Source organism: Ctenopharyngodon idella, chromosome 21, assembly GCF_019924925.1.
Source record: "Ctenopharyngodon idella isolate HZGC_01 chromosome 21, HZGC01, whole genome shotgun sequence".
Classification (NCBI taxonomy): Eukaryota; Metazoa; Chordata; class Actinopteri; order Cypriniformes; family Xenocyprididae; genus Ctenopharyngodon; species Ctenopharyngodon idella.
In genome coordinates, this window is record NC_067240.1 from 17057501 (window position 1) to 17079151 (window position 21651).

The 21651-nt window shown below is 40.1% G+C and overlaps 2 protein-coding genes across 14 annotated transcripts in view; both read right to left on the reverse strand.

Moving 5' to 3' along the window:
* Positions 1-10798, reverse strand: part of LOC127503409 (pecanex-like protein 3) — a 23442-nt gene extending 12644 nt beyond the window's left edge. Inside the window, exons 1-15 of one of the 2 annotated variants that reach the window (XM_051877134.1) lie at positions 8842-10798; positions 7213-7421; positions 6903-7008; positions 6763-6802; positions 6560-6655; positions 4147-5871; positions 3234-3533; positions 3089-3146; positions 2874-3015; positions 2478-2789; positions 1523-1555; positions 1236-1407; positions 1027-1137; positions 248-339; positions 43-152 (exon numbers count right to left, since the gene is read on the reverse strand). In XM_051877134.1, coding sequence (XP_051733094.1) covers positions 43-152; positions 248-339; positions 1027-1137; positions 1236-1407; positions 1523-1555; positions 2478-2789; positions 2874-3015; positions 3089-3146; positions 3234-3533; positions 4147-5871; positions 6560-6655; positions 6763-6802; positions 6903-7008; positions 7213-7421; positions 8842-8994 — 3659 coding nt within the window. In that variant the 5' untranslated portion in view covers positions 8995-10798. The remainder of the gene's footprint in view (positions 1-42; positions 153-247; positions 340-1026; positions 1138-1235; positions 1408-1522; positions 1556-2477; positions 2790-2873; positions 3016-3088; positions 3147-3233; positions 3534-4146; positions 5872-6559; positions 6656-6762; positions 6803-6902; positions 7009-7212; positions 7422-8841) is intronic. The other variant, XM_051877135.1, reaches the window with a different exon arrangement.
* Positions 10799-17402: 6604 nt separating this feature from the next.
* Positions 17403-21651, reverse strand: part of nrxn2a (neurexin 2a) — a 432106-nt gene continuing 427857 nt past the window's right edge. For 9 of the 12 annotated variants that reach the window (XM_051877571.1, XM_051877564.1, XM_051877572.1 and 6 more), the window contains one exon: positions 17403-20322. In XM_051877571.1, coding sequence (XP_051733531.1) covers positions 19526-20322 — 797 coding nt within the window. In that variant the 3' untranslated portion in view covers positions 17403-19525. The remainder of the gene's footprint in view (positions 20323-21651) is intronic. The other 3 variants (XM_051877575.1, XM_051877573.1, XM_051877574.1) reach the window with 1 other exon arrangement.

Here is a 21651-nt window from a genome sequence, read left to right on the forward strand (position 1 = left end):
TGAGATGACTGGGAAGTCAACAGCATGTGTGGTGACACTGACCAGAGGATGGTTGGGTCGCTGCTCTGTCTGCTCAGATGATAGGACAAGGCCAGGAGGAGGCCACAGAACACAGAGAAGAGCACCGGGACATGTGCCTCTCCCCACGGAGCCTACACACACACACACACAATATACATAAAATGAGTATAGGAAGCACCAATAAACACAGTTCTGTTGTAAAAGTGACAAACAGCTTCCCACTTACATTGATGGCACCAAGGCAAAATCCATAAACCAGAGCCGCCACCAACATACTGCGCAACAGACTATAAACTGAAGACAGGGGGCTTGTGGTGGCTGAAACACAAATACACACACAAATTACAAGATCTCATACTCACGGTGCAAGAATGAATATATTCACACTCGTAGCCATGCGATATGGCTGTATATCAGCACGGCTGTGATTTGGCCGCCATCTAATGGCGTAGTAATGTAACTTTCACTGATACTATTGACGGACCCTTTCTCAATACCAAATATGGCATATTATTTATATAAAATAATATTTATTGAACAACAATATTAAAATTAACTACAATAGCCATTTTAAAAAACAAACAAACAAAACACAATCAAATGAATAAAAAACAAGCAAACAATTCAGTCAAACGTACAAAAGTAGTGCTCTAGTACAGGATTTAAGTATATTAAATATAGCCTAAATATAAAGTATGAAACATACTTTTCCCCTTAACCCAAATCGTTTTGCTCTGGAACAAGTAATAGATTAATAAGACCAAAGATTTTCCTGTTTCATATACCCCAAATATCTCATTTAACCATTATCTACATAAGAGCCAGGGTCAAATACCCTGGTCAAAATACCCCGGGTCAAATATTTTTATTACTAACGTTAACAAAGATTAATCATTACTGTAACAAATATATTGCTCATTGTTAATGTTAATTAACGCTAAATGATAGGACCTTACTGTAAAGTGTTATCGCTATAGCATCAGTAACGTACAAAACGTCTCTCACCAGTTCCACCGAAAATGTGCATGTCCACCTGTTCCAACAAACACATGAGGAATGTGTTGACCTGAGGTAGAAGCCCAAACAGGAAGATGATGGGAAAACAGAGGGTGAACACTGCAGAGGAAAACATATGATTAATTACGTTATTGTATTATGCACAACTCAATTAACAGAGGTTTAACAGAACTGGCTTTGAATGATAGTGAGCACACCTATGAGAATGTCTCTAGCACAGAGCAGAAAGTGGGCAGAAAATAAGGTGACCCCATAGAGGGTGAAAGGCCGCATACTCTCTGAGTGGCCGACCAAGTCAAACACCCAGATCAGCACACAACACAGGCAGAAATACACCGGTCGGCTGTACACGATGATCCAGTTATGGCCCTACAATAAAGACCACATCAAATGAGCTGGGTTGGTAAAGACAAAAAATAAAATAAAAATCAAGGACTGTGAAAGTCTAAGAAAAGAGAAGACTGACAAATAGCCATATACTCACATGCATCGGAGATGCTGCATCGGGCTGTACACTCTGAAATGGACAAGAAAAAATTAACACGGGACACATTAAAGGTTTAGTTCACCCAAAAATGAAAATTCTGTCATTCATTACTCACCCTCATGTCGTTCCAAACCCGTAAGACCTTCGTTCATCTTCAGAACAAAAATTAAGATATTTTTGATGAAATCCGAGGGTTTCTGAACCACACATAGACAGCAACGTCATTGCACCTTTTGAGGTCCAGAAAGGTAGTTAAGACATCATTAAAATAGTCAACGTGACTACAATGGTTCAACCTTAATGTTATGAAGTAACGAGAATACTTTTTGTGTGCAAAATTGAACTGTTGTCATACACAGTTGACGTAGTGAACGCAGTGAGTGCAGCGCTTCGGTATTCTATGTCAGAATGCCAGCTCATTATTGGCCGGCTCCTGCGTCAGCATCACACGCATGCATCATGCTGCTCATGTGTAGACAGCGTCGGCCAATACTGAGCCAGCGTTCGGGTGTGAACACGGAAGCGCTGCACTGCGTTCACTACGTCAACTGCGTATTTAACAATTTCTGTTGTCATAAAGTCTTTATTTTTGTTTTCTTGTCGCTTCATAACATTAAGGTTGAACTACTGTTAGTCACATGGACTATTTTAATGATGTCTTAAATACTTTTCTGGACCTCAAAAGGTGCAATGACGTTGCTGCCTATGTGTGGTTTAGAAACCCTTGGATTTCATCAAAAATATCTTAATTTGTGTTCTGAAGATGAACGAAGGTTTTACGGGTTTGGGACGACATGAGGGTGAATAATTAATGACAGAAATTTAATTTTTGGTTTGAACTAACCCTTTAAAATCATTTGAAGATCAAGAGATGCCAACAATGAAAACAAAGATAACAATGCTAAAACAAACAAAAATGGACCATTTTAAAAATGCTATCTCTCATACTGACCTTTAGCAAGGAGTACTGACAGCTGGCAATGACTAGACAGAACTGGAAAACCCAGATGTCCCTAAAGAAGCCCTGGCGAAGAAGCAAAAAGCCAAGGAAAGCCACTAAGCTGGCCAACACCACTGCAAACACATTCTCGCCAACGCGTCGATTCCTGTCCAGTAAGGCTAGCAATGCTAGCCTGTCATAACGAACTCTTAACCATTTGCCCGGCAGCACCCAGAATCGGTAATACTGTTTAGGCTTGGCCTTTTCCTCAATCATCAATGTGTTCTCCTGGGATTCATGAGGGGACTCGTGATCTAGGTCGAACTACAAACAGAAAACCGTCAAAACAATCAGCAGGATTGTGAAACGGAACATGTGTTTTGATGATGTTGAAGAGTTAATTCTCACCTCTGGCATATCCAGGGGCAGCCCACGAACCTGCATACCCTGGAGGACCACAGGTCTGGGCTGCAGCATGGACAGCACCGGCGCCACCTCCTGGACATCAGTGGAGGTAAAGCTGGAGGACTGTGACTGTCGCTCTCGCTCCCTGTGCCAATGAAAACGGGTCAAACACTAGGAGACTTCTGAATATTATCCCAATGGTAAAAGTTAAGACTTACTGGACTGGGTCCTCATATCCTCCACCAGCAGGCCCAAAAGTATAAGACCTCTTTACTCCTGAAATTAGATCACTTCTATTGAAGAAACAACTAAACCAAAATTAAATTAGTGTTACAAGTCAGTGAAGCACAAATGATTCTTTACCACTCTCATCATAAAAGTAGTGCACAGCTCCCTCTGAGGTGTCGTCAAAGGTGGACGCCTCGTGAACACCGCTGCGGGGCAGAAGCAGAAGGGATGAGGCGGCAAAGTGCAGGGCGGAGGGGAGCGTTCGTGTGCGGGAGTGAGAGGAAGTGCGGACTCTCTGGAGGTCCTGTAGACTAGGAGGAGAGCCCATGGCGGAAGGGGGTGGGGTGGGGTTACTACCAGCATTATGTCGCCTGCGAATGGCCTGCGTCCTCTTCACACTGCTCACAGAGTCACGTTTACTTCCCTCCTCTGGGGCTACATGAGCAAAAAGGAACAGGCAAATAGTTTTAAAGGGCAAAGAAAAGAAAATATTGACAGCAGAAATCAATTAAAATAATTATTAGAAAAAAATATTATTAAAAAGGATAAGTGCAAATTTATAATACAATAAAAATAAAAAAAGAAAATTTTTGGCCTAAATATTAGGGTGAATAATATGGTTACAGCAGAAATTATTAATCAATTAAAAGAAGAATTTAAGAATAATTAATGAAAGGGAAAATGTAAAATAACATTAAAAGAAAACATTATAATTAAAAATATATATATTTTAAAAATTGGATGGCTTTTCCAGCCTAAATATTCGGTGAATAAAATGTGGTATGATGGTCTCACACACCATGACCAAAAGAGCAACATCCCACAATAAAAAGCTACGCAAGGCTCTGAATATTTTTGCACATTTATAGGCCAATTCACACCGCACAGACAAACACCAACAAACAAGTTGGCCGTTGCTTTTAGAATTTTACGAAAAATAACTTATGTTCACACTATGCGCAAGAGAACACACTGAAAAGCGTGGTGTAAATTGGCCTTAAGATATGCAAGAAAAGAAGTGCTGAGAATAAATCTGTTCACTCCTCACCTCCTCCTACTGCCCCCTCTTCTAGCAGCTCTCCTGCCCTCCAGCCCGTCTGGTTCCCAGCCCAGGAGCCCCCAAGTGAGTCTAGCCTATGGTGTGCCCTGGAGAAACCCTCTGAGTGCACTGTCCGAGCCTCCAGGTCTGATTTAGAGATGGTGAGTGGACGTGGGGCAGGAGTGGAAGAAGGGGGTAAAGGTAGCATAGTAGATGCAAGGGTCCCTGTATTGTTGGAACCCCCACCAGCCCCATCCATGCTGAGCACTCTGGCATGAGTCTTGGCACTGGCTGTGCTGGCTGAGCGCTGAGCACTGCGAGAATGGGAGGGTCCTACTTTGTCAGGCTCCTCCCCCTCTCCAGGACTGGGTAACTGAGGGGGGCCAGGCTGAGAAGCGTTGACGGCATTCGGCAGATCTGGGGAGTAGCAGGAGGTAGAGGAGCTCGAATCATCATCTTCATCATCATCATCTTCGTCGTCAGAACTGAAGCGACGTTGGGATCCTAAGCTAGAACCTGCACTCATATCGCTGCCATCGTCTTCGTCGCTGGAGTCCTCAAACAAGCTCTCGCTGTAGGCTTTGGCACCCAGCCGACTGCGTACAGGGATGTAGTCTCTGTGTTGGCCACGGTTGTGGTGCCGGCGATAGGAGCCACAGTCGAAACTGCTACTGCCAGCAGCACCTCGTTTGCGGGGAGCTTTCCTGCGACCGGGGCGGTGACCCACACTGCCCCCGGCACGTAGCAGCTTCAGATCTTTAGGTCGCACCACCTGTTGCTGAGCTTGCAGAGATGGTGGCTCTGCTAGGAGGTAGGACGGGGCGGAGACAGGCAGAGCAGGCTCTGAGCAGACCAATCCCAGTGCCAAACCTGACGGTGCAGAGCTGGCCTGGCGTGGAGGAGGAAGGGGGGGTATAGGGATGCCACCATCAAGATCGCAGGTTTCGGAAGGCCCGCTGCTAGACGGCGACGAGTCTTGCAAGGAGGGCTGTGCAATGTCTGCAAGCAAAGGGGGAAGGTCCTCCCCCTCCACCAGAGTTCTGTCTAGGCCCTGCCCAGAGGAGAGCTCTTTGGAGGGTGAGCGTAGCAGCACGCTGTCTGACAGGTCATCTGTGTCACTGCCACCCTGCAGCACGTCTGCAGGCTGCTGATAGGAGCCTTTACCCTGAGGCAAAGCTGTGGAAGGAGCGTTAGACACGGGTTTATGAGTCTGGCCCAGCGAGGGGCTCTCAAGCTGTGTTGAGTCTGTTTTCTCGCTGCGGTAGCTACTGACCGTACTGAGAGTCTCTCTGTCTGTGGCCGCTCCACCTCCACTAAAGCAGCTGTCAGTGGAGCCTGCAGCCAGGGCCACTCCAGTGCGGCTGCCTGGTTGCTCTGCACCGGGGGCAAAAGCGACAGGGTCTAGGCCCAGACCCAACAAGTTCTCACTTAGTTCCTCGCTCAAGCTACTCTTTATAAGAGGGCTGAGAGGAGCATCTCCCAGGCTCTCAGAATCAGCTGAAGGCCCAAGGGGGGAGTAGCCTCCTAGACCCTCCCCGTCGGGGCTCTGCGGGGATAGCTGCCCCACACCCCCATTCTTCACCTGGTCTTTCTCATCTCCATCTTCTTGGCTGGAGGGCGATGGCGGGATGGAAGGACAGTTTGCTGGGTGCAGGCTACTAAACCCACCAGACATTACACCACCCACACCAATTAGCCCTCTGTAATCCCCAGCCAAACAGGATGGCCCCACACCTGCAATGACAAAAAAACGTCCAGTTACTACTGAGCAGATTAGCGATGTTTAGAGGTACACATAACTTGGTAACATCTTAAACAAACCCATTGGTTTTAAGCTATAAATACATTCAGTTAACTTCATTTATATTTTAATATCTTGTAACATTTTGCAATAAACGTAACAACTTATTTTATACATATAAATCAATGACTGTAAACTTTTTTGCTTCAAATTAAAGTTTATAATGTTATGGTTCATCTCAGAGCTGGTTGGTAGTAGTGACAGATCTTTTCTTCTGTATTGTGAAATAAACCATTCATAAATAAAGTTAAATGAATTATTAAAAAAAAAAAAACCCTCCAGGGCAGGGACTTTGTTCCATCAGTTGTTGATTGATAATAAGTTTAAAAAATAAATGCCAGAGTTTAGTAGTTTTTACTGGAAGTTATGACACTTTGATTAAACGTCAAATGGGGCAAAATAAATAAATAAAAATTAATTTAAACATACATAGATTAAACATTCACAGCAAGATCTAAAACATGCATTTACAAAATAGATAAGAATTGAATTTGATTTTTTTTTTAACCAAAGCTTCTGAAAATGTGTGTTGCCACTGGATTTGAAGGGAACTGGGGGACTATCTAGGGAACTGTCCAATGCAACACTAATGTAGTGAAGCAGTAAAGGGACAGTTCTTACTAGTGTTGTCCTGAGAGTTGTGTCGAAGGACATCTCTATGTGCAGAGGTTACGATCACATTATTACTGCCCTGCTCCTGCATGAGCTCCTTAATATCTGAAATTTTAAAAATCAGAAAAGATTGAAACGCAAGCATTCCAGTTCATGTTAACTATTTGGTGTTGTATATTTTAAAAAAAAGCAACAACAACAACACAACATACCCTTTGAGCCTCCAGGGTCTTCAAGCTGTGGTAAAAATTCCTGATCAAAAGAAAACGAAAACGAGTCAGAGGAAATTCCAACGAGTTAAGGAGAATAATGCTTAAGGACATGTGACATATGGCATTAACAATATCCTCACCGACACCTGATTCAATCCAAACAGCGAATGCTGGGAACTGCAGCGTACAGGAGGGGTGGAGTTCACCTTTCGGAACACCGTCATTTCCACACCAACACCACTGTCCCTGTAGGCACAGGCATGCAGACATGAGCTAAAACTGACTACAGCAGAGTGACTGCTCGACACCAACAGCTGTTCAACAACAAATCCCCAAAGAACATCTGACTCAGTAGCATGATGCTTGTAATGCTCTACAAACTGATTTGGTCTACTTGCTGAATTGAGCGATAGATGAATGAAAAAAGAAAAAAATATTGTAGTAACAAACCTGTGTTGGCTTCCGTCGTGAGCGCCAGAGCCTTCCTCTCCTTCTTCCACTCTGTGGGGGTCAGTGTTGAACGAGGCCTGCCTCTTCTCCACAATCTCACCCAGGTCAAACATGGCATGTAGCCGGAAGTTCACTGCTTTTATGGCCGTGAAGAAGGCCGCTATCACAGCGCAGTACACACCAGCCACCACTAAATTGGCAGGAAGGGCCTGAAAGAATTAATGAGGGAGAATCACGTCAATGTGGTTGCAACAACTGCAACCTCAATTTCGTTTCAGATTCACGTCAATGTGGTTGCAACAACTGCAACCTCAATTTCGTTTAAGACACTGCATCTTATGTAGGCCACAATGGAGAATAGACTTGTGCAATAAATCTGATTTCATAATGTTCTTGCGTAAGTCTTTAACAGTATGCAAAATACAGCATAAGTAATAGCAAATGTATTCATTTATTCATGTTGTTTACGCTACATTTTCATGGCAAGCACTGTGTAAAAGTAAAAGCTGTGATAAATTAATAAACATTAAAAATGGCATGACAGACAAAAATAAATAATTTATACAGAGGTAAAAATCTATATAAAATTAGATGCAACTGAGATTAAAAACCGTAGATGTTTTCATGTCGCCGATTTACTAAACATCCTTTAGACAACTTTCAGAATAAAACTAAGTAAAATCATTGTCCAATGACATTAAAAGCTGTAAAGTTCAATAAAATATGTTTAACAGTCAACTTAGGAGTGTTACAAGAACAGCACGATGGAAATTCACCTGAAAGCACAAGTATCACTAGCAATGTCACAACATTTCATGTTTATCCACATGCTTTTCTGTATTATCACCAACTGGTTGCCACACTGAGAAAAGTAATGCAAAAGGAATGTCTTCCTGAATACTGATGTAATGATTCCTTTCTTGTATATCTGATCAATAACATTGATTGTGCTTGTAAGGTATTTGTACTAACATTCTGTAAAACTTTAAAACAGGCTATTGCCTTGAAGGAACTTTATTGAACTTTCTCTTAAGTCAGGGCAGCATTCATTTGATTGAAAATACAATATTACAATTTAAAAGAACTCTTTTCTATTTTAATATATTTTAAAATGTAATTTATTCATGTGATGGCAAAAGCTGAATTTTCAGCATCATTACTTCAGTCTTCACTCTTCAGTGTCACATGATCCTTCAGAAATCATTCTAATAGGTTGATTTGGTGATCAAGAAACATCTCTTATTATTATCATCATTTACTGTCAGTGTTAAACAGCCATGCTGCTTAATATTGTAATGGAAACCAGGATTTTCAGGATTCTTTCTTGAATAAAAAACGCAATGTATACAATGTTTATATACACATTATTTTTTACTCTGACACAAGGTTTGAAATTGTCTTTGTTCTGCTTCATTGTGCTTTTCTAACGTCTTAGAAAAGACATTCCATAGACATTCCATAGCTTCATAAAATCTGACCACATGTGCAGCTGTCTTGCATTTTGACAAAGATTCAGTCTCAACAATTTTTCAAGAGTAAAGCTTGAGATCAGCAGGTAAAGAAAGTTTCTCAACATTACTGAATGTGCTGGTGGAATTCTTTACCTGGGGAATTACTTCATGAACTTACCATGTACAGAAGAAAGGGGAAGGCCAAGAGGAATATCCAGAGGTAGAGATGAAAGCAGTTCGAGAAGGTACTCTGATGAGGGTCCACGTACCATCCTCCGGTCAGAGAAGCCCACACTCCCTGCCGCAATATCTGAAGAGCTTGAGAGCCCATCTTATCGCTTCGGGATGAGACAACTCAGAGTTCTTTACGTTCCCTTCTCAAAGGCTCTAGTGCGGTACTTCCATTGGGAACCTCAGGATGGACTTTCTCGGACTGGAAATGAAAAGGCTGCCCAAAAAATTAGCAGAGTGTGCGACGATACAGAACAACTTCAGGCCTGTGTTTTTTCAGCATCGACTGTTCTTTTGCATGCTCCTCCAGCAGACCCCTGTTTGTAGTGCAGTTCATCAAGAGTTTTTGGCACAATTGTGACCCAAGGGCTACATGAAAACATTCATCCTGAGGAATCATCAAAACTGCTTGGTTTGGTTTCTTTATAACTTCCCAGCACTTTAAACAAACACAATTCCATAAATAAACAAGCTGTTCTGATGACATACTTAAGATCAACAGGCTATTTTGAATATGGTCATTTTAACCCATTTGTGGCGTGATAATAAGGCTTGAGACATTTGTCTGATTTAGATAAAGTAGCCTAATGTGGGATTTCTAGAAAATACAATTCAGGAATCGGGTTTCATTTAGGGGTATAATATAATATTTAATTTTAGAGATGTCAAGAGATATGTATAAGATCACTGAACAACTGCTTGAGCTTTTTATACCATTTCAGGCGATGCAGAGAAAGACAGGCAGTTAGTTAGTTAATGTCTCCACTGGCTTTCTACTCTTCTGTAATTATTGTAAATATGGTATACAGCTTCAGAGTCCTGAGAATTTAATTTCTATTTTTTTTTTAAACAAATCTGTAAACCTTTCCCGTTGCCCAACAAGAGATATGCGTATGAGACACCGTTTAGAGTTTTATATCATGACTGACTGCTGATTTATTTTAACCTACAGCCATCTCATCCAGGCCTGAACAGTCATAGAATCCTCTCAACTTTTCCCTGTATGGCAGCAGCTAATCTCTACAACTGGAAAAGGAAAAACACTGAGCATCCTCGGCAAACAATAGTAGTTTAAATAAACGAAAGCTGACAAATGTCTCAGTGTAATTGGCTTTAAACCAATACAACTTCAGCTAATGTTAGCATAGGTCTGTTAGCTTGCCTAGAGCAGCTTTGAAATTATATTGAGTCTAAATAAAGACAGTAGAGAGATTAATGTCCAGGAAAAGTTCCAATATCCTTCAATAATAATGTTACTAGAGTGCGAATATTTTTAGAACTGTAAACAAACCGTGCGTTTAAATAGCAACAGCGCTAACGCTGACAGCTGAACGACTAAATTTTAGCCTGAATCAAACTGCTAAACATCAAACCAATCAGAAGGGACGCAGGTATTATATTTAATCTATTTTCTCCTCAGTTTTTCGACTTAATTTGACGCATATCTGTCCTCTTCCAGCTCAATATCACCTGACACTTACTAGCCACACCGCTAACATGCTACAAGCATTAGTGAGACACCTCTGACTTTGGCTTAAGTGTTTTGTAGCAAAATTTTGTGCACTCTTCAATTCCGTCAACACTCCATGGGTTATCTCGACAGGGTCTGCGTTAATTCCTCCAGAAACGAGAGCAGGAAAACCACAGGACAGCGAAACTGAACGCGAGTTAGCATCGGCTAACGGCAGCACTGAGTGCTTCCTCCTTATGACGAAAATAAAAATACAAAAACACACACAGAACGCAAAATATATCTACGTGGTTAACACAGCAGCCATTTCCACAGTAAGTCCTGGGCCGCTGTGTAAAAACTCCAGCGAGAAAAGCCCGAAATGCGAGCTCGCTAAGTTCCAGTGTCGAATCGCTTCATTCACACAGGTAGCAAACACCCACCTACAGGAAGAGAACTGATGCTGCAACGCGATTGGCTACTGCTGTTAACACCCACCTGCAGGGACGGAACTGATCCTTCAATGCAATTGGCTGCAGCAAGTGTCTGTCATTCAGTGGACGATCATTGATTTGATTAATCGATCTACATGACAGACATCACTTTTTTTCTTTTTTTTGGTCAGGTTGCAAATTTTTCATTTAGGCCTCCATTCATTCAGCGTATGATTAATTTCAATTTACATTAAAGGTTACATTTTCTTACAGTACTTTATTTTAATGATTTTCCATATTATTATTATTTTTTCTTCTGAAACGCTGGGACACTTTTTCCCCAGATTCTTCTTAGATAAAGTTATATGGGGCTTTCTGGTAAAGTGAGACACTTTTGAAAACTTCTGATTATAAATATTTAATCATAATATTATCATCATAGTATTGATGAATCATAAATAATGTCATACAGTTTGGATATTTCATGAACTATGTTGTAATACAACCTCTTTGATATGAGCCCCCCACTGTAACAAAATATTGAAGGCCTTCTATATAATATAATATAATATTAACAATATCCATGTATTATTAACAAGGACTGGGAGTGTCGATATAACCACAGTTTATTTTGTGTTTCAAAAATTATGTTCTTCAATATAAACCACTGGTCAGTAAGAATTCTTAGTTTTACATGGTTTCTTGTTGAACAGTGCTGGTGATTTGTCATTAGCTGGTCCAAGCTAATCTAGATGATGGATTGATGGACCAGCTGGCGGGGTTGAGACTGACTTGGTAGACCTTATAGTCAGACTGATAAAGGCTGGTAGATCACCTTGGACCAGTAACAAACCAGGTTCCAAAATCCAGTGTAACCCACCTTAAAGGGATAGTTCACCCAAAAATGAAAAATTTGTCATTACTTACCCTCAGGTTGTTCCACACCTGTATGAGTTTCTTTCTTCTGTTGAACACAAAAGAAGATATTTTTAAAAATGTTGGTAATCAGACAGTTGACGACGGCACCTATTGACTTCCACAGTAGGAAAAAAATACTATGGAAGATGCATTCTTTAAAATACATTCTTTAAAATATCTTCTTTTGTGTTCAACAGATGAAAGAAACTCATACAGGTTTGGAACAACACGAGGATGAGAAAATGGATTACAAAATTTAAAGTTTTGGGTGAACTATCACTTTAAAGCAACACCATGGAACATTTGCTACGGTTCCCCCATGTGGTTGATAAGCGCAATTGTCTTACCAGTGTCGTAAATACTGTCGCTGAGCGTCCCCGTGGGCAGCGCAATACACCTGAATTTGTTGACAAAGCTGGTGGAACCAGCGAATGCAGAAACCTCGTTTGGAAACCATGTCCACCGACCAGGTAAAGTAGTCAGTGTTACACTATGTTCTAAAAATATCATTACATAGTTTTATTTATTGTTACTCAAGTATTGAAAAGTAGCTACACTAGTATACTATAGTAGCCTATGTTAGCCTAGTTTTTTTGCTTGCATAGTTCGTATGTAGCATTGTTTGCAAAGGGTGTAATTTGTATAATAGAATAAATTGTTGTCTGCATGGTTTTGAGACTTGCATATCGTTTCGTCTTATAGTTAGTTAGCTGTTGGCTAACTACTACAACCAGGCTATGAGTAAAATATGTGACGTGTATGCCATAAAGCAGGTTGCATTCTTCCGCTGGCAGGGGATGGGCGGGGCTTTGTGTACCGACCCGAACACGAAACTTGCAGAGTGTGGTTGTAGCCGCTAGGAGGCTGCTCAGATCGCAGCGGCAGTAGTATTCGTCCAAGAGTTGTTCTACCACTGAAATAATTTTAGAGACATTATTTTAAGGTCGAAAAACTACATAGTGTTGCTTTAAGCTGATATAAATTGGTGTTCCAGCAGGGACAAAGATTTAATCTAATTTTTTTTTTTTTTGTATTACTTTTTAAATTGCAACAAACATTTGCAATGAACTTCAATGATCAGTTCCACTTGACAGGGGAAAAATGTTCGAGTGAAAAGCAGCGACAAAAGTCTATAATGCAAAATACTAGCATAACAAAAAAAGGCTGAGAATATAAAGGTTTTATCCATCCCAAATGTACCAAAAACTATCCATTTTTCATATTCCACCCACATTTAACTTAGTTTTGACTACCAAAGCTGATTCACATTATGAAAATGAACCGTGGTTTTATTATAGTAAAAGTATAGTAACCATGTTTTTTGGCGAATTTTTTAGTATAACCACAGTTTTAATACAAATACCATGGTTACTGTAGCAAAACCATGGCTAATTTGTGGTTACCATGGTTTAACTATATTAATCATGGTTTTTATTTATAGTAAAACCATGGTTTATTTTCGTAAGGGCAGTGCTGTTTCTACTCATCTGACATTTTGATTGCTTTCCATCATACAAAGCAGCAGCAAGCTAATGATGACCTGATGGTTTTGAAACGTGCTGAGGAGTCATATTGTGCTGCGAGAAGATACCTTTCTACATTCATATTTCCAATTATTATTATTATTACTTTTTAATATGTCAGAGTAAATGTTATTTTATTATTTGATAAATAAAGTTACTTGGATAAAATGGAAGCCTCTTTAATTCAAATGTTAAAAATAAAAGAATGTCATGCAGCAAATGTAAAGGTAAAACAGATGTAGATTGATGAATGAGAGGATTTAGACAGCAGATGGCAGTCTCATGCTTCTGCAGTTTTTTTTAAATGCAAAGCCCTTCTGTTGACACTTCATTCTCAATCCAGTGGCATCACAACTGCCCATTACTGCTTACTCTCTGTTAAGCCTTTGCCTCTCTGTCTTTCCAGACAACTGTTTTTTTAATCAAAGAGCATAAACGACAGCCTTCTTAGGAAATACAGCAAAAGAACATTTCAAATGTTGCCTACCTATCAAACACTTTCATTTCAGTGACATTTGGGAAGGGTTTTTTATACCTTTAACTCATTTCCACTGGCAGGACAGGTGCACTGGCAGAAGTGAAAATTTGAGTTCTATCTACTTTGAAGGAAAAGGGGAAGTAAGTCGGCTACTAAATTATTCATCAAATCACAAATCCAGGGCTCAGAGTTCAGAAAGATGTGGAGTAGAATGACATCAGAATGTGCTGACAGTTTTTCCTTGTCTTTTGTTCTTTGTCTTTTTTAATGTGGGTTTTTGAAGATGTTTAAAACTAACTGCAGCAATAAGTGATAAACCTTACCTTGCTTTCAGTTTCAAAGCTTGCGTCTTCTGTTTGAAAATCACTAATTCTTTCCCACTATTTATTGATCCATACAAGCCTTAAGGCTGTCTTGATGTTAGTTGGGTCTTATCTTTGGAGACCATAAACCTGAATGTTATAATCTCTAAGAAGCTCTTGCTAATGCATCCTCCTGACAATACGTGCAGTTCACTTATTTATATTTATTTCAGTAATTAAACATTATTTAAGAACAATTTTAATATTCTTTTTCATTTATACGTATTATATTATGTATTGTATTTTAATATATGGGTCATTGACGAATAAGTGTAAAAAAACATAATGGAGAAATAATTAATTTTGAAGTTTTATTAAGTGTTGACAATGAGATTGTGTTGTTTTTATAATCAATTAGTGCTACTTTTGTAATTTTTTAGACAAAATTTGCCACCAAAAAAGTCATTCGGTTTAACCAAAATTTCGGTTTTACTGAATGACACTTTTGGTTATACCGAATGACGATATTTTCAAACAATGCTAACAGGCTGATATCTAGCTTGCTAGCTAGCTAGCAAAAGGACAATCAAACATATTATATTTAGTACAAGTTTTTAAAATATTACAACATTTTCCATGTTTTATAGCGGTTGTACCGAATGACCTGATGTTTCAGGACATGCGTATGAGCAAGTGAAAACATTAATTTTTCAAATAGTTAAAAGAGAGTTAATTACTTTGCTTTATGACCATGTGGTCCTTTGCAGGCGTCTGAATGATGTCACATCCTGTCACATGATATTGACCGCATGACTTGATCCAAAATGGTCCCTTTATATTGGTTACTCCAAATGACACATTTTTTCTCATAACAATAATTTTAATATCATTTTGCACTGTGTTGATATATGATGTTATAAAATCATGCCAGAATGAAAAATATATACATTTATTACATTTTAAGATATATTAATCACAAATGAAATGGCTGTATTGGCCTTTGGACGGTTAAACCGAATGATCCATCCATCCATCCATCCATCCATCCATCCATCCATCCATCCATCCATCCATCCATCCGTATTCCTTTTGACTTTATCCTTGTGATTTGCATGTATTTTATAGAAGGTGAGATTGGTACATTTTACATCTGCTAGAATATATTTGAGAAAACAGCCATTGACTGAATGAAAACACTCATTCAACTAAATGCTGTTCTTAAGCGTATCCTGTGCATTTTGACCAAATACAGTTTATTCCACTAGATTTACAATAGACCCAGAATAATGATCAAAACAGAAGTGTGTCATTGCCAGCTTTCCTCCTATGAAAAGCTCAGTCATAGCTTTATCAGTCTGAATCCTTTCCAAAATCAAGTTGCCTCTTATTCCAGGAAACTGCTCTCCATAAACATGCTTTTAGCTCCAGTCTTTAAATAGCTCCATCTGTACTGCAGTGTGTATAGTTAGTTAAGAACAAGTACCTGAAGAACATGATATAGAGTGGGTGCAGTGAGAGGGCAAAGAGAATGTGGGGGCCGCTTTCTTGTCAGATCCTGCAAGACCATAGAGGAAGAGGGTTGTTTAGAGCTCCGTCTACCTAGATCTGAGCAGTGTGACAGCAGAAAAATCTGAAGATGTCTTTGTATTAGCAGTATGTGGAGTCTTCTGGGGTAGGAACCCATCAATATATAAGACCAGATGATGAAATTGCCATGTAAGACAAGGGTTTGACTTCACAGTGTGAGAGTTCTTACAATGGATAAACCTTGATTTTCAGGCAGGAAAGACAGTGGGAAATAATGGTTCTCCAAATACCATTAGTCTAAGATGAAATGTTTATATTCAATATTAAATATGAGAGTCTAAATCTTTAGACAACAATAAATTAAGTGAAGATTACACTACAAAGTGATTTGTCATCATTTAATCACCTTCATGTTGTTTCAAACCTGTATGACTTTCTACTGTGCAACATAAAATGAAATATTTTGTTCTTCTTGCATTCCTTTTAGAAAAAAATCATACAGGTTTAGAACAATTTTCGATTTCATTTTTTTGGGTGACCTACTCTACCATTCAAAAGTTTGGGGTCGGTAAGATCTATTATTATTATTATTATTCTTTCTGGACCACTATCGTCAAAGATGACTGACATTTAGCATACAGTATAGCTTGGCGGTATGGTTCCGTTCTGGGCAAGAACTCCCTGTGCATCCACGCAGCCTAGCATGGATAAGAGGAGGGAGAGCAGCAATAACCGAACAGAACAGAACTGAAATGTATTGCAGAACCAAATCAGTGGTTCAGAGCCCCAAAATCCCATGATTTCAGTAAACGAGGCTTCGTTACATCATAAGTGTTTTGAAACTTAGTTTTCCAATAGTTCACGTGACTCTGGCAGTTTGATACACGCTCCAAACCACTGATTTGAAACAAAAGATTTGTAAGCATCTGTTTTAGCAGTGTTTTGAAATCGGCTATCACTAGATATTGTTGAATGAAGTCGCTATTTTGTTATTTTTGGCGCACAAAAAATATATTAGTTGCTTTATAATATTAAGGTTGAACCACTGTTGTCACATGAACTGTTTTAAATATGTTTTAAGTAGCTTTCTGGGCATTGAAAAAGGGAGTGTTATTGCTGGCGATGCAGGCCTTACTGAGCCATCGGATGTCTTAATAATACTTAATTTGTGTTCCAAAGATGAACGAAGGTCTTACGGGTGTGGAACGACATGAGGGTGAGGAATTAATGACAGAATTTTCATTTTTGGGTGAACTAACCCTTTAATGTACAACATAATTTGAGAAATTAGTCTGATTCAAAGGAGAATCAGAAGGCCAAATCCTGACTGGACGAGAGGAGAAGCTGGGGATGGAGGATGGTAATTAGCTCCTGAGAAACACGATAGCTGCTGATAATACTGATGGACCTTATATATGGATGTTGTGATAAGTGTTGTATTTCTATAGGTAGATGTGGATCAGCTGAGAGTCAGCTGATGCGAGTTTGACTGACGTGACCTGCCAGAACTAACGCTAAGCTTAATGTTTTGGAAAAGTCTCATGATCAAACTGTAATATTGTGAAGTATTCTTTTAAATTTGAAATAACCATTTTCTGTTTTAATATATTTTAGAATGTAATTTATTCCTGTGATGTCAAAGCTGAATTTTCAGCATCATTACTCCAGTCTTCAGTGTCACATGATCCATCAGAAATCATTCTAATATGCTGATTTGCTGCTCATGAAACATTTCTTATTATCAGTGTTGAAACAGTTGTGCTGCTTGATATGTATAACTTAATAATTTTTTAAAAATCTCAAAAAATTTAAAACTTTTGACGAGTGTCAATTTAGACAAATCTTTTTGTAAATAAAAGAGACCACACTGACCAAATCAGTACGAAGTATAGAACCAAGTGTATTTTTCCCTCTGTCAATGTACACATATTTAGATTTCATCTCACAGTAACACTTTACAATTACATTAAGAACGGGAATATACTTTGACCAGCATAGGTAAATGACAATTATATTTTAAAAGAACAAACAAAACAAAAACACAAACAAAAAATTTGCCCTGTTAATGACGTAACAAAAAACCCCAAATGTAAAATGGAGGTATGGCTAGGTGTAATGCTTCATATTTTACCAAATTCAATAAAATCCCAAAACATGTTTTTTTCCAGAATTTCACATTTGAAAGTCACTTCGTGTAGCTGAAGTAATATCTGTTGTGAATATCATTTTTTTTTTTTTTCATTTGCAGAGAAAGGACTAAACAAAAAACTTCTTTGTAATAACAAGGAATGTCAATTCAGGAAAACCATATTTTCAAATGTGAGAAATATCTAGACAGTATACTGTGTTTTTTTTTTTTTTTTTTTCTCTCTCCCTTTTTCCTCCTTTCCAGGAGGTGTCCATTGATACAAAAGTCTGGACACAAGGTTGTGCTGCTTTTCCATAAAAGTCTTGTCAGTTCGCTCCTTTACGCTTTCCTTTAAGGTCTGGGAGGTGGTGAGCTGGCATCTCGATGAGAACAAGTTCCTTTTTTCCTCCAAGAAGAGATGCCACACAGTTCTCAAAATATGATTTCGCCTCCGTTCTCTTTATCCTGTTTGTTTCAGTGTCTGTAGTCTCATTCGGATGGGTATTGGACTGTAGTTTCACACCATAGAGAATATAGGAGGCAAGAGAAAGAGTTCTCGTAGTCTTAGTATATCTTTCTCATGCCGGAGGACGAACGAGGACAAACACTCACACGCGCACATACGCATACGTACCGTATGAACGATACACACAAACCTGTCTCCTGAAGTGTTTTCAGCAATGTCCCGTATTTACATAGATACATCTTTTGTCCAAGCTGATGTTCAGTTCAGGACAGTCCCACTTACTGAGGTCTCTTTTGTCTGCGTCGTGCTCGCCCATGGCGTTATGAATCCCTCTGGGTGAGATGAGAGTTATCAACTTTATGTATTTCATATCAAAATACTCTCATGGAAAGCTGAATGTGAATACATCATGCATGGAACACAATTAGTAGCCTAACAGATCACAATGTTTCGACACCACGGAGAGAGAGAGAGAGAGATATGCCTTTCTTTTTAAAGTTCTAACAACCTTCTGAGCTCTTCCACACCTGCTGGTGGAGGTGTCGCTGTCAAAGCAGGCTTCGCCGTCTGATCTGCGATTCTAAGTGAGAACGTGTTTATGAAACCATGGCGGATAAACAACAAAGAAAGAATTAGATTCATGTGTTTCAAGACAGGGACAGATAAATCCTAATTTCTACACCTGACAAAAGATATCCGAGTGGAAATGAATTCAAACTCTTCTCATATTTCGGCTCTATCAGAGAACGAAACAGAATATGTGATTTTATCAGCCGCCTTTCCAAATGAACACGTTTTTTTCCCCCCTCCTAAAAAGGTGTCGGATTTAACATCTCCACAAGAACTGATGGGAGCATCTGCTTGTCTTGTGCAAATAACTAACACAATCGCTTCTGTTCTTCATGAATTATTACAAACAAGGGTCAGCGAATGTCTCGTAGAAGATCTCAATTTCATAGCTCTATGAAGGTAATATTAAATAAACGTTCAGGAATAGCACCAAAAGCTTGTGTGTGGAGACATCTGTTAAACCGGCGGCTTTTCTCTCCCTGTCCATGGTGTTTTGTTATTCTCCTGTGGAGGCCCGGACCACGCAAAACATAAATTTTTAATCGCAAAGAGGGCATTACATCATCTGGAATGTAATGGAAGAATTTCTTTAGACATGATAGAGATAAAATTACATACAACAATGGCTTTGCAAGACAGCAACGAAAGGAGGATCTATCCGTTAGTGCCTTCCTCCTCATTCCCTACGTCCGTATCTTTCGGTGGCAGAAAAACTTTTTGAGAAGTAAACAGAAGATTGTGTAGCTTAAATGCTTGAGGATGCGGAGGAGTTGATTTGAAGTTTTTAAATCCTCAGCACACTTCCTGTCTGTGAACCTCCTCCTCGCTCGTTCCCTTAGACGTAATACTCCTTGTCTTTATTCTTCTTGCCCTTGGTAGTCGTTTTGGCGATGGCAGCGGTCGTGCTCGGCGTCTTCTCTTTCACTACGGCACCGTTGCTTTCGGAGCCCGAGTTGCGGCTCTGGTCCACCTGATAAGAACCTTCGTCTCGGTTGCGGTACTTATACATGGCGTAAAGGAGGATGAGGATGCAGAGGGCGGCAGCCGCCACAATGCCGACAACCATGCCTGTGGTGCTGCTGGACTCCCTGATCACTTCCACGGCGCCCGGACGGCCCTTCTCCATCAAGTCGGTGGGGTGAGCTGTGGGCACATGGGGGAAATCAGGCGGGTAGGTTAGACCTGGAGTGTGACGGGAGGACGGGGCAGGTGGCAGGAGAACCTGGTCGCGGGTGTTCATTTTGCCCGCGGGGATGTGGAGCTGGTTGGGGTGGGTGGTGGGGGCAGGGGCTGGAGGACGGTGGTCACCTGCGCCCTGGCCTCCGCTCTTGCCCACGGCGGGAGGCGGCGGCAGGACTGTCCTGTCCGTGACCATGGGGGAGTTTTTGTAAAAGTCCTCGTCATCGGACTCCGTCATTTCTCCGGAGCCGAAGGCCGACACCTCCATGGGGTCGCCGCAGTCCTCCTGGTCCGGAGGGCATGGCGGGCGGGGGTCGGACAGAACGAGGGACTCTTTGGTGGTCTGGAGAGGGGTTAGGGAAGTGGGAGGGGCGGGGATGGCAGGGTAACGGGTGGCCATGGGAAGGGGGTCTTGGGTGTCCACGGTAATTATGGGCAACACAAGTTCACCTCCTGGGATGAGAGAGGAAAAAGGGTGAAAGGAAGAAGAATTAGCGAGGATTCAACAATATCTACATGTACACACACCCGTACTCTATTAGTTTTAGAATTATTAATCTATTTGGACTATTGCTATGTGTAATTTATTCTAAGACAAAGATTCTACACACAATACTCTATATTCACATGAAAAAATGCTAAAATATTTTCTAAACCTATTCAAATGGCTAACATAAATATGTCTATATCACTAAAATAACATCTAAAACAGAACCAACTCATATGTTGAATAGCTCTTGGCTCTTCTTTGGTTAAACAAGATAGCAAACCATGGAGTTTGGGTCACTTACATCAACAAATAGGCCGCATGATTTTTGCATGGAAAAAAAGCAAATTACAAAAAACAAAGGTGTGTAAGATGGTCCCTTTAAAAAACACAACTTTTCTCCCCTTTATACTCTTTGACACACTCATCTGATCTGTGCTCTAGTCTTTCATCTAACTTTTATAAATACAGATTTCCCTTTGCAATGATAAAATCTTCTGCATATGTGCATTCTGTGTTAAATCATTAAATGCTGTGTCTCAAAACTTAGTAAGCGGTAATGCCTATAGGGAATCATCTATATAAATCTTATTACAAACCAAATGGAAGATCTTAAGTTGATTTGACTAATATGAGATGCTCTTTAAAGGCAGAAACTTCATTAAAAGCCACTAACATGGCACTCAAACAGTGATGTGCATGAGACAGTCTGATTCTGATTTAGCATGTGGTTAAAGAGGACCTATTATGCCCCTTTTCACAAGATGTAAAATAAGTCTCTGGTGTCCCCAGAATGTGTTTGTGAAGTTTCAGCTCAAAATACCCCACCGATCATTTATTAGAGCTTGTCAAATTTGGCCCTATTTGGGTGTGAGCAAAAACAATCCATTTTTGTGTGTTCCTTTAAATGTAAATGAGCTGCTGCTCCCGGCCCACTTTCCAGAAGAGGGCGGAGCTTTGACAGCTCACGCTTCAGATACTCAACAACAAAGCTGGAGAATCTCACGCAGACAAAATTTCAGAAAGTGGTGTTCAGCTTTACATGTTTGAACCAGAGTCAGACACTGATGGAGAGACTCAGGAAGAAGTTACAACTTATAGAATGCATCTGGCCGTTTCTGAATGGTTAGTGGATAAATTTATGCAGTTGTTGTGGAGTTGATTCAACTCATCGACTAGCATGTACCGCAAATCCAGCATTGAACTGAACCTCGTTTGTGAGGCAGTAGGTGTTCTGATGAATAATGCTACCTGCTACCAACACTATATTTGCATTGTGCTACCTACTGTTTTAA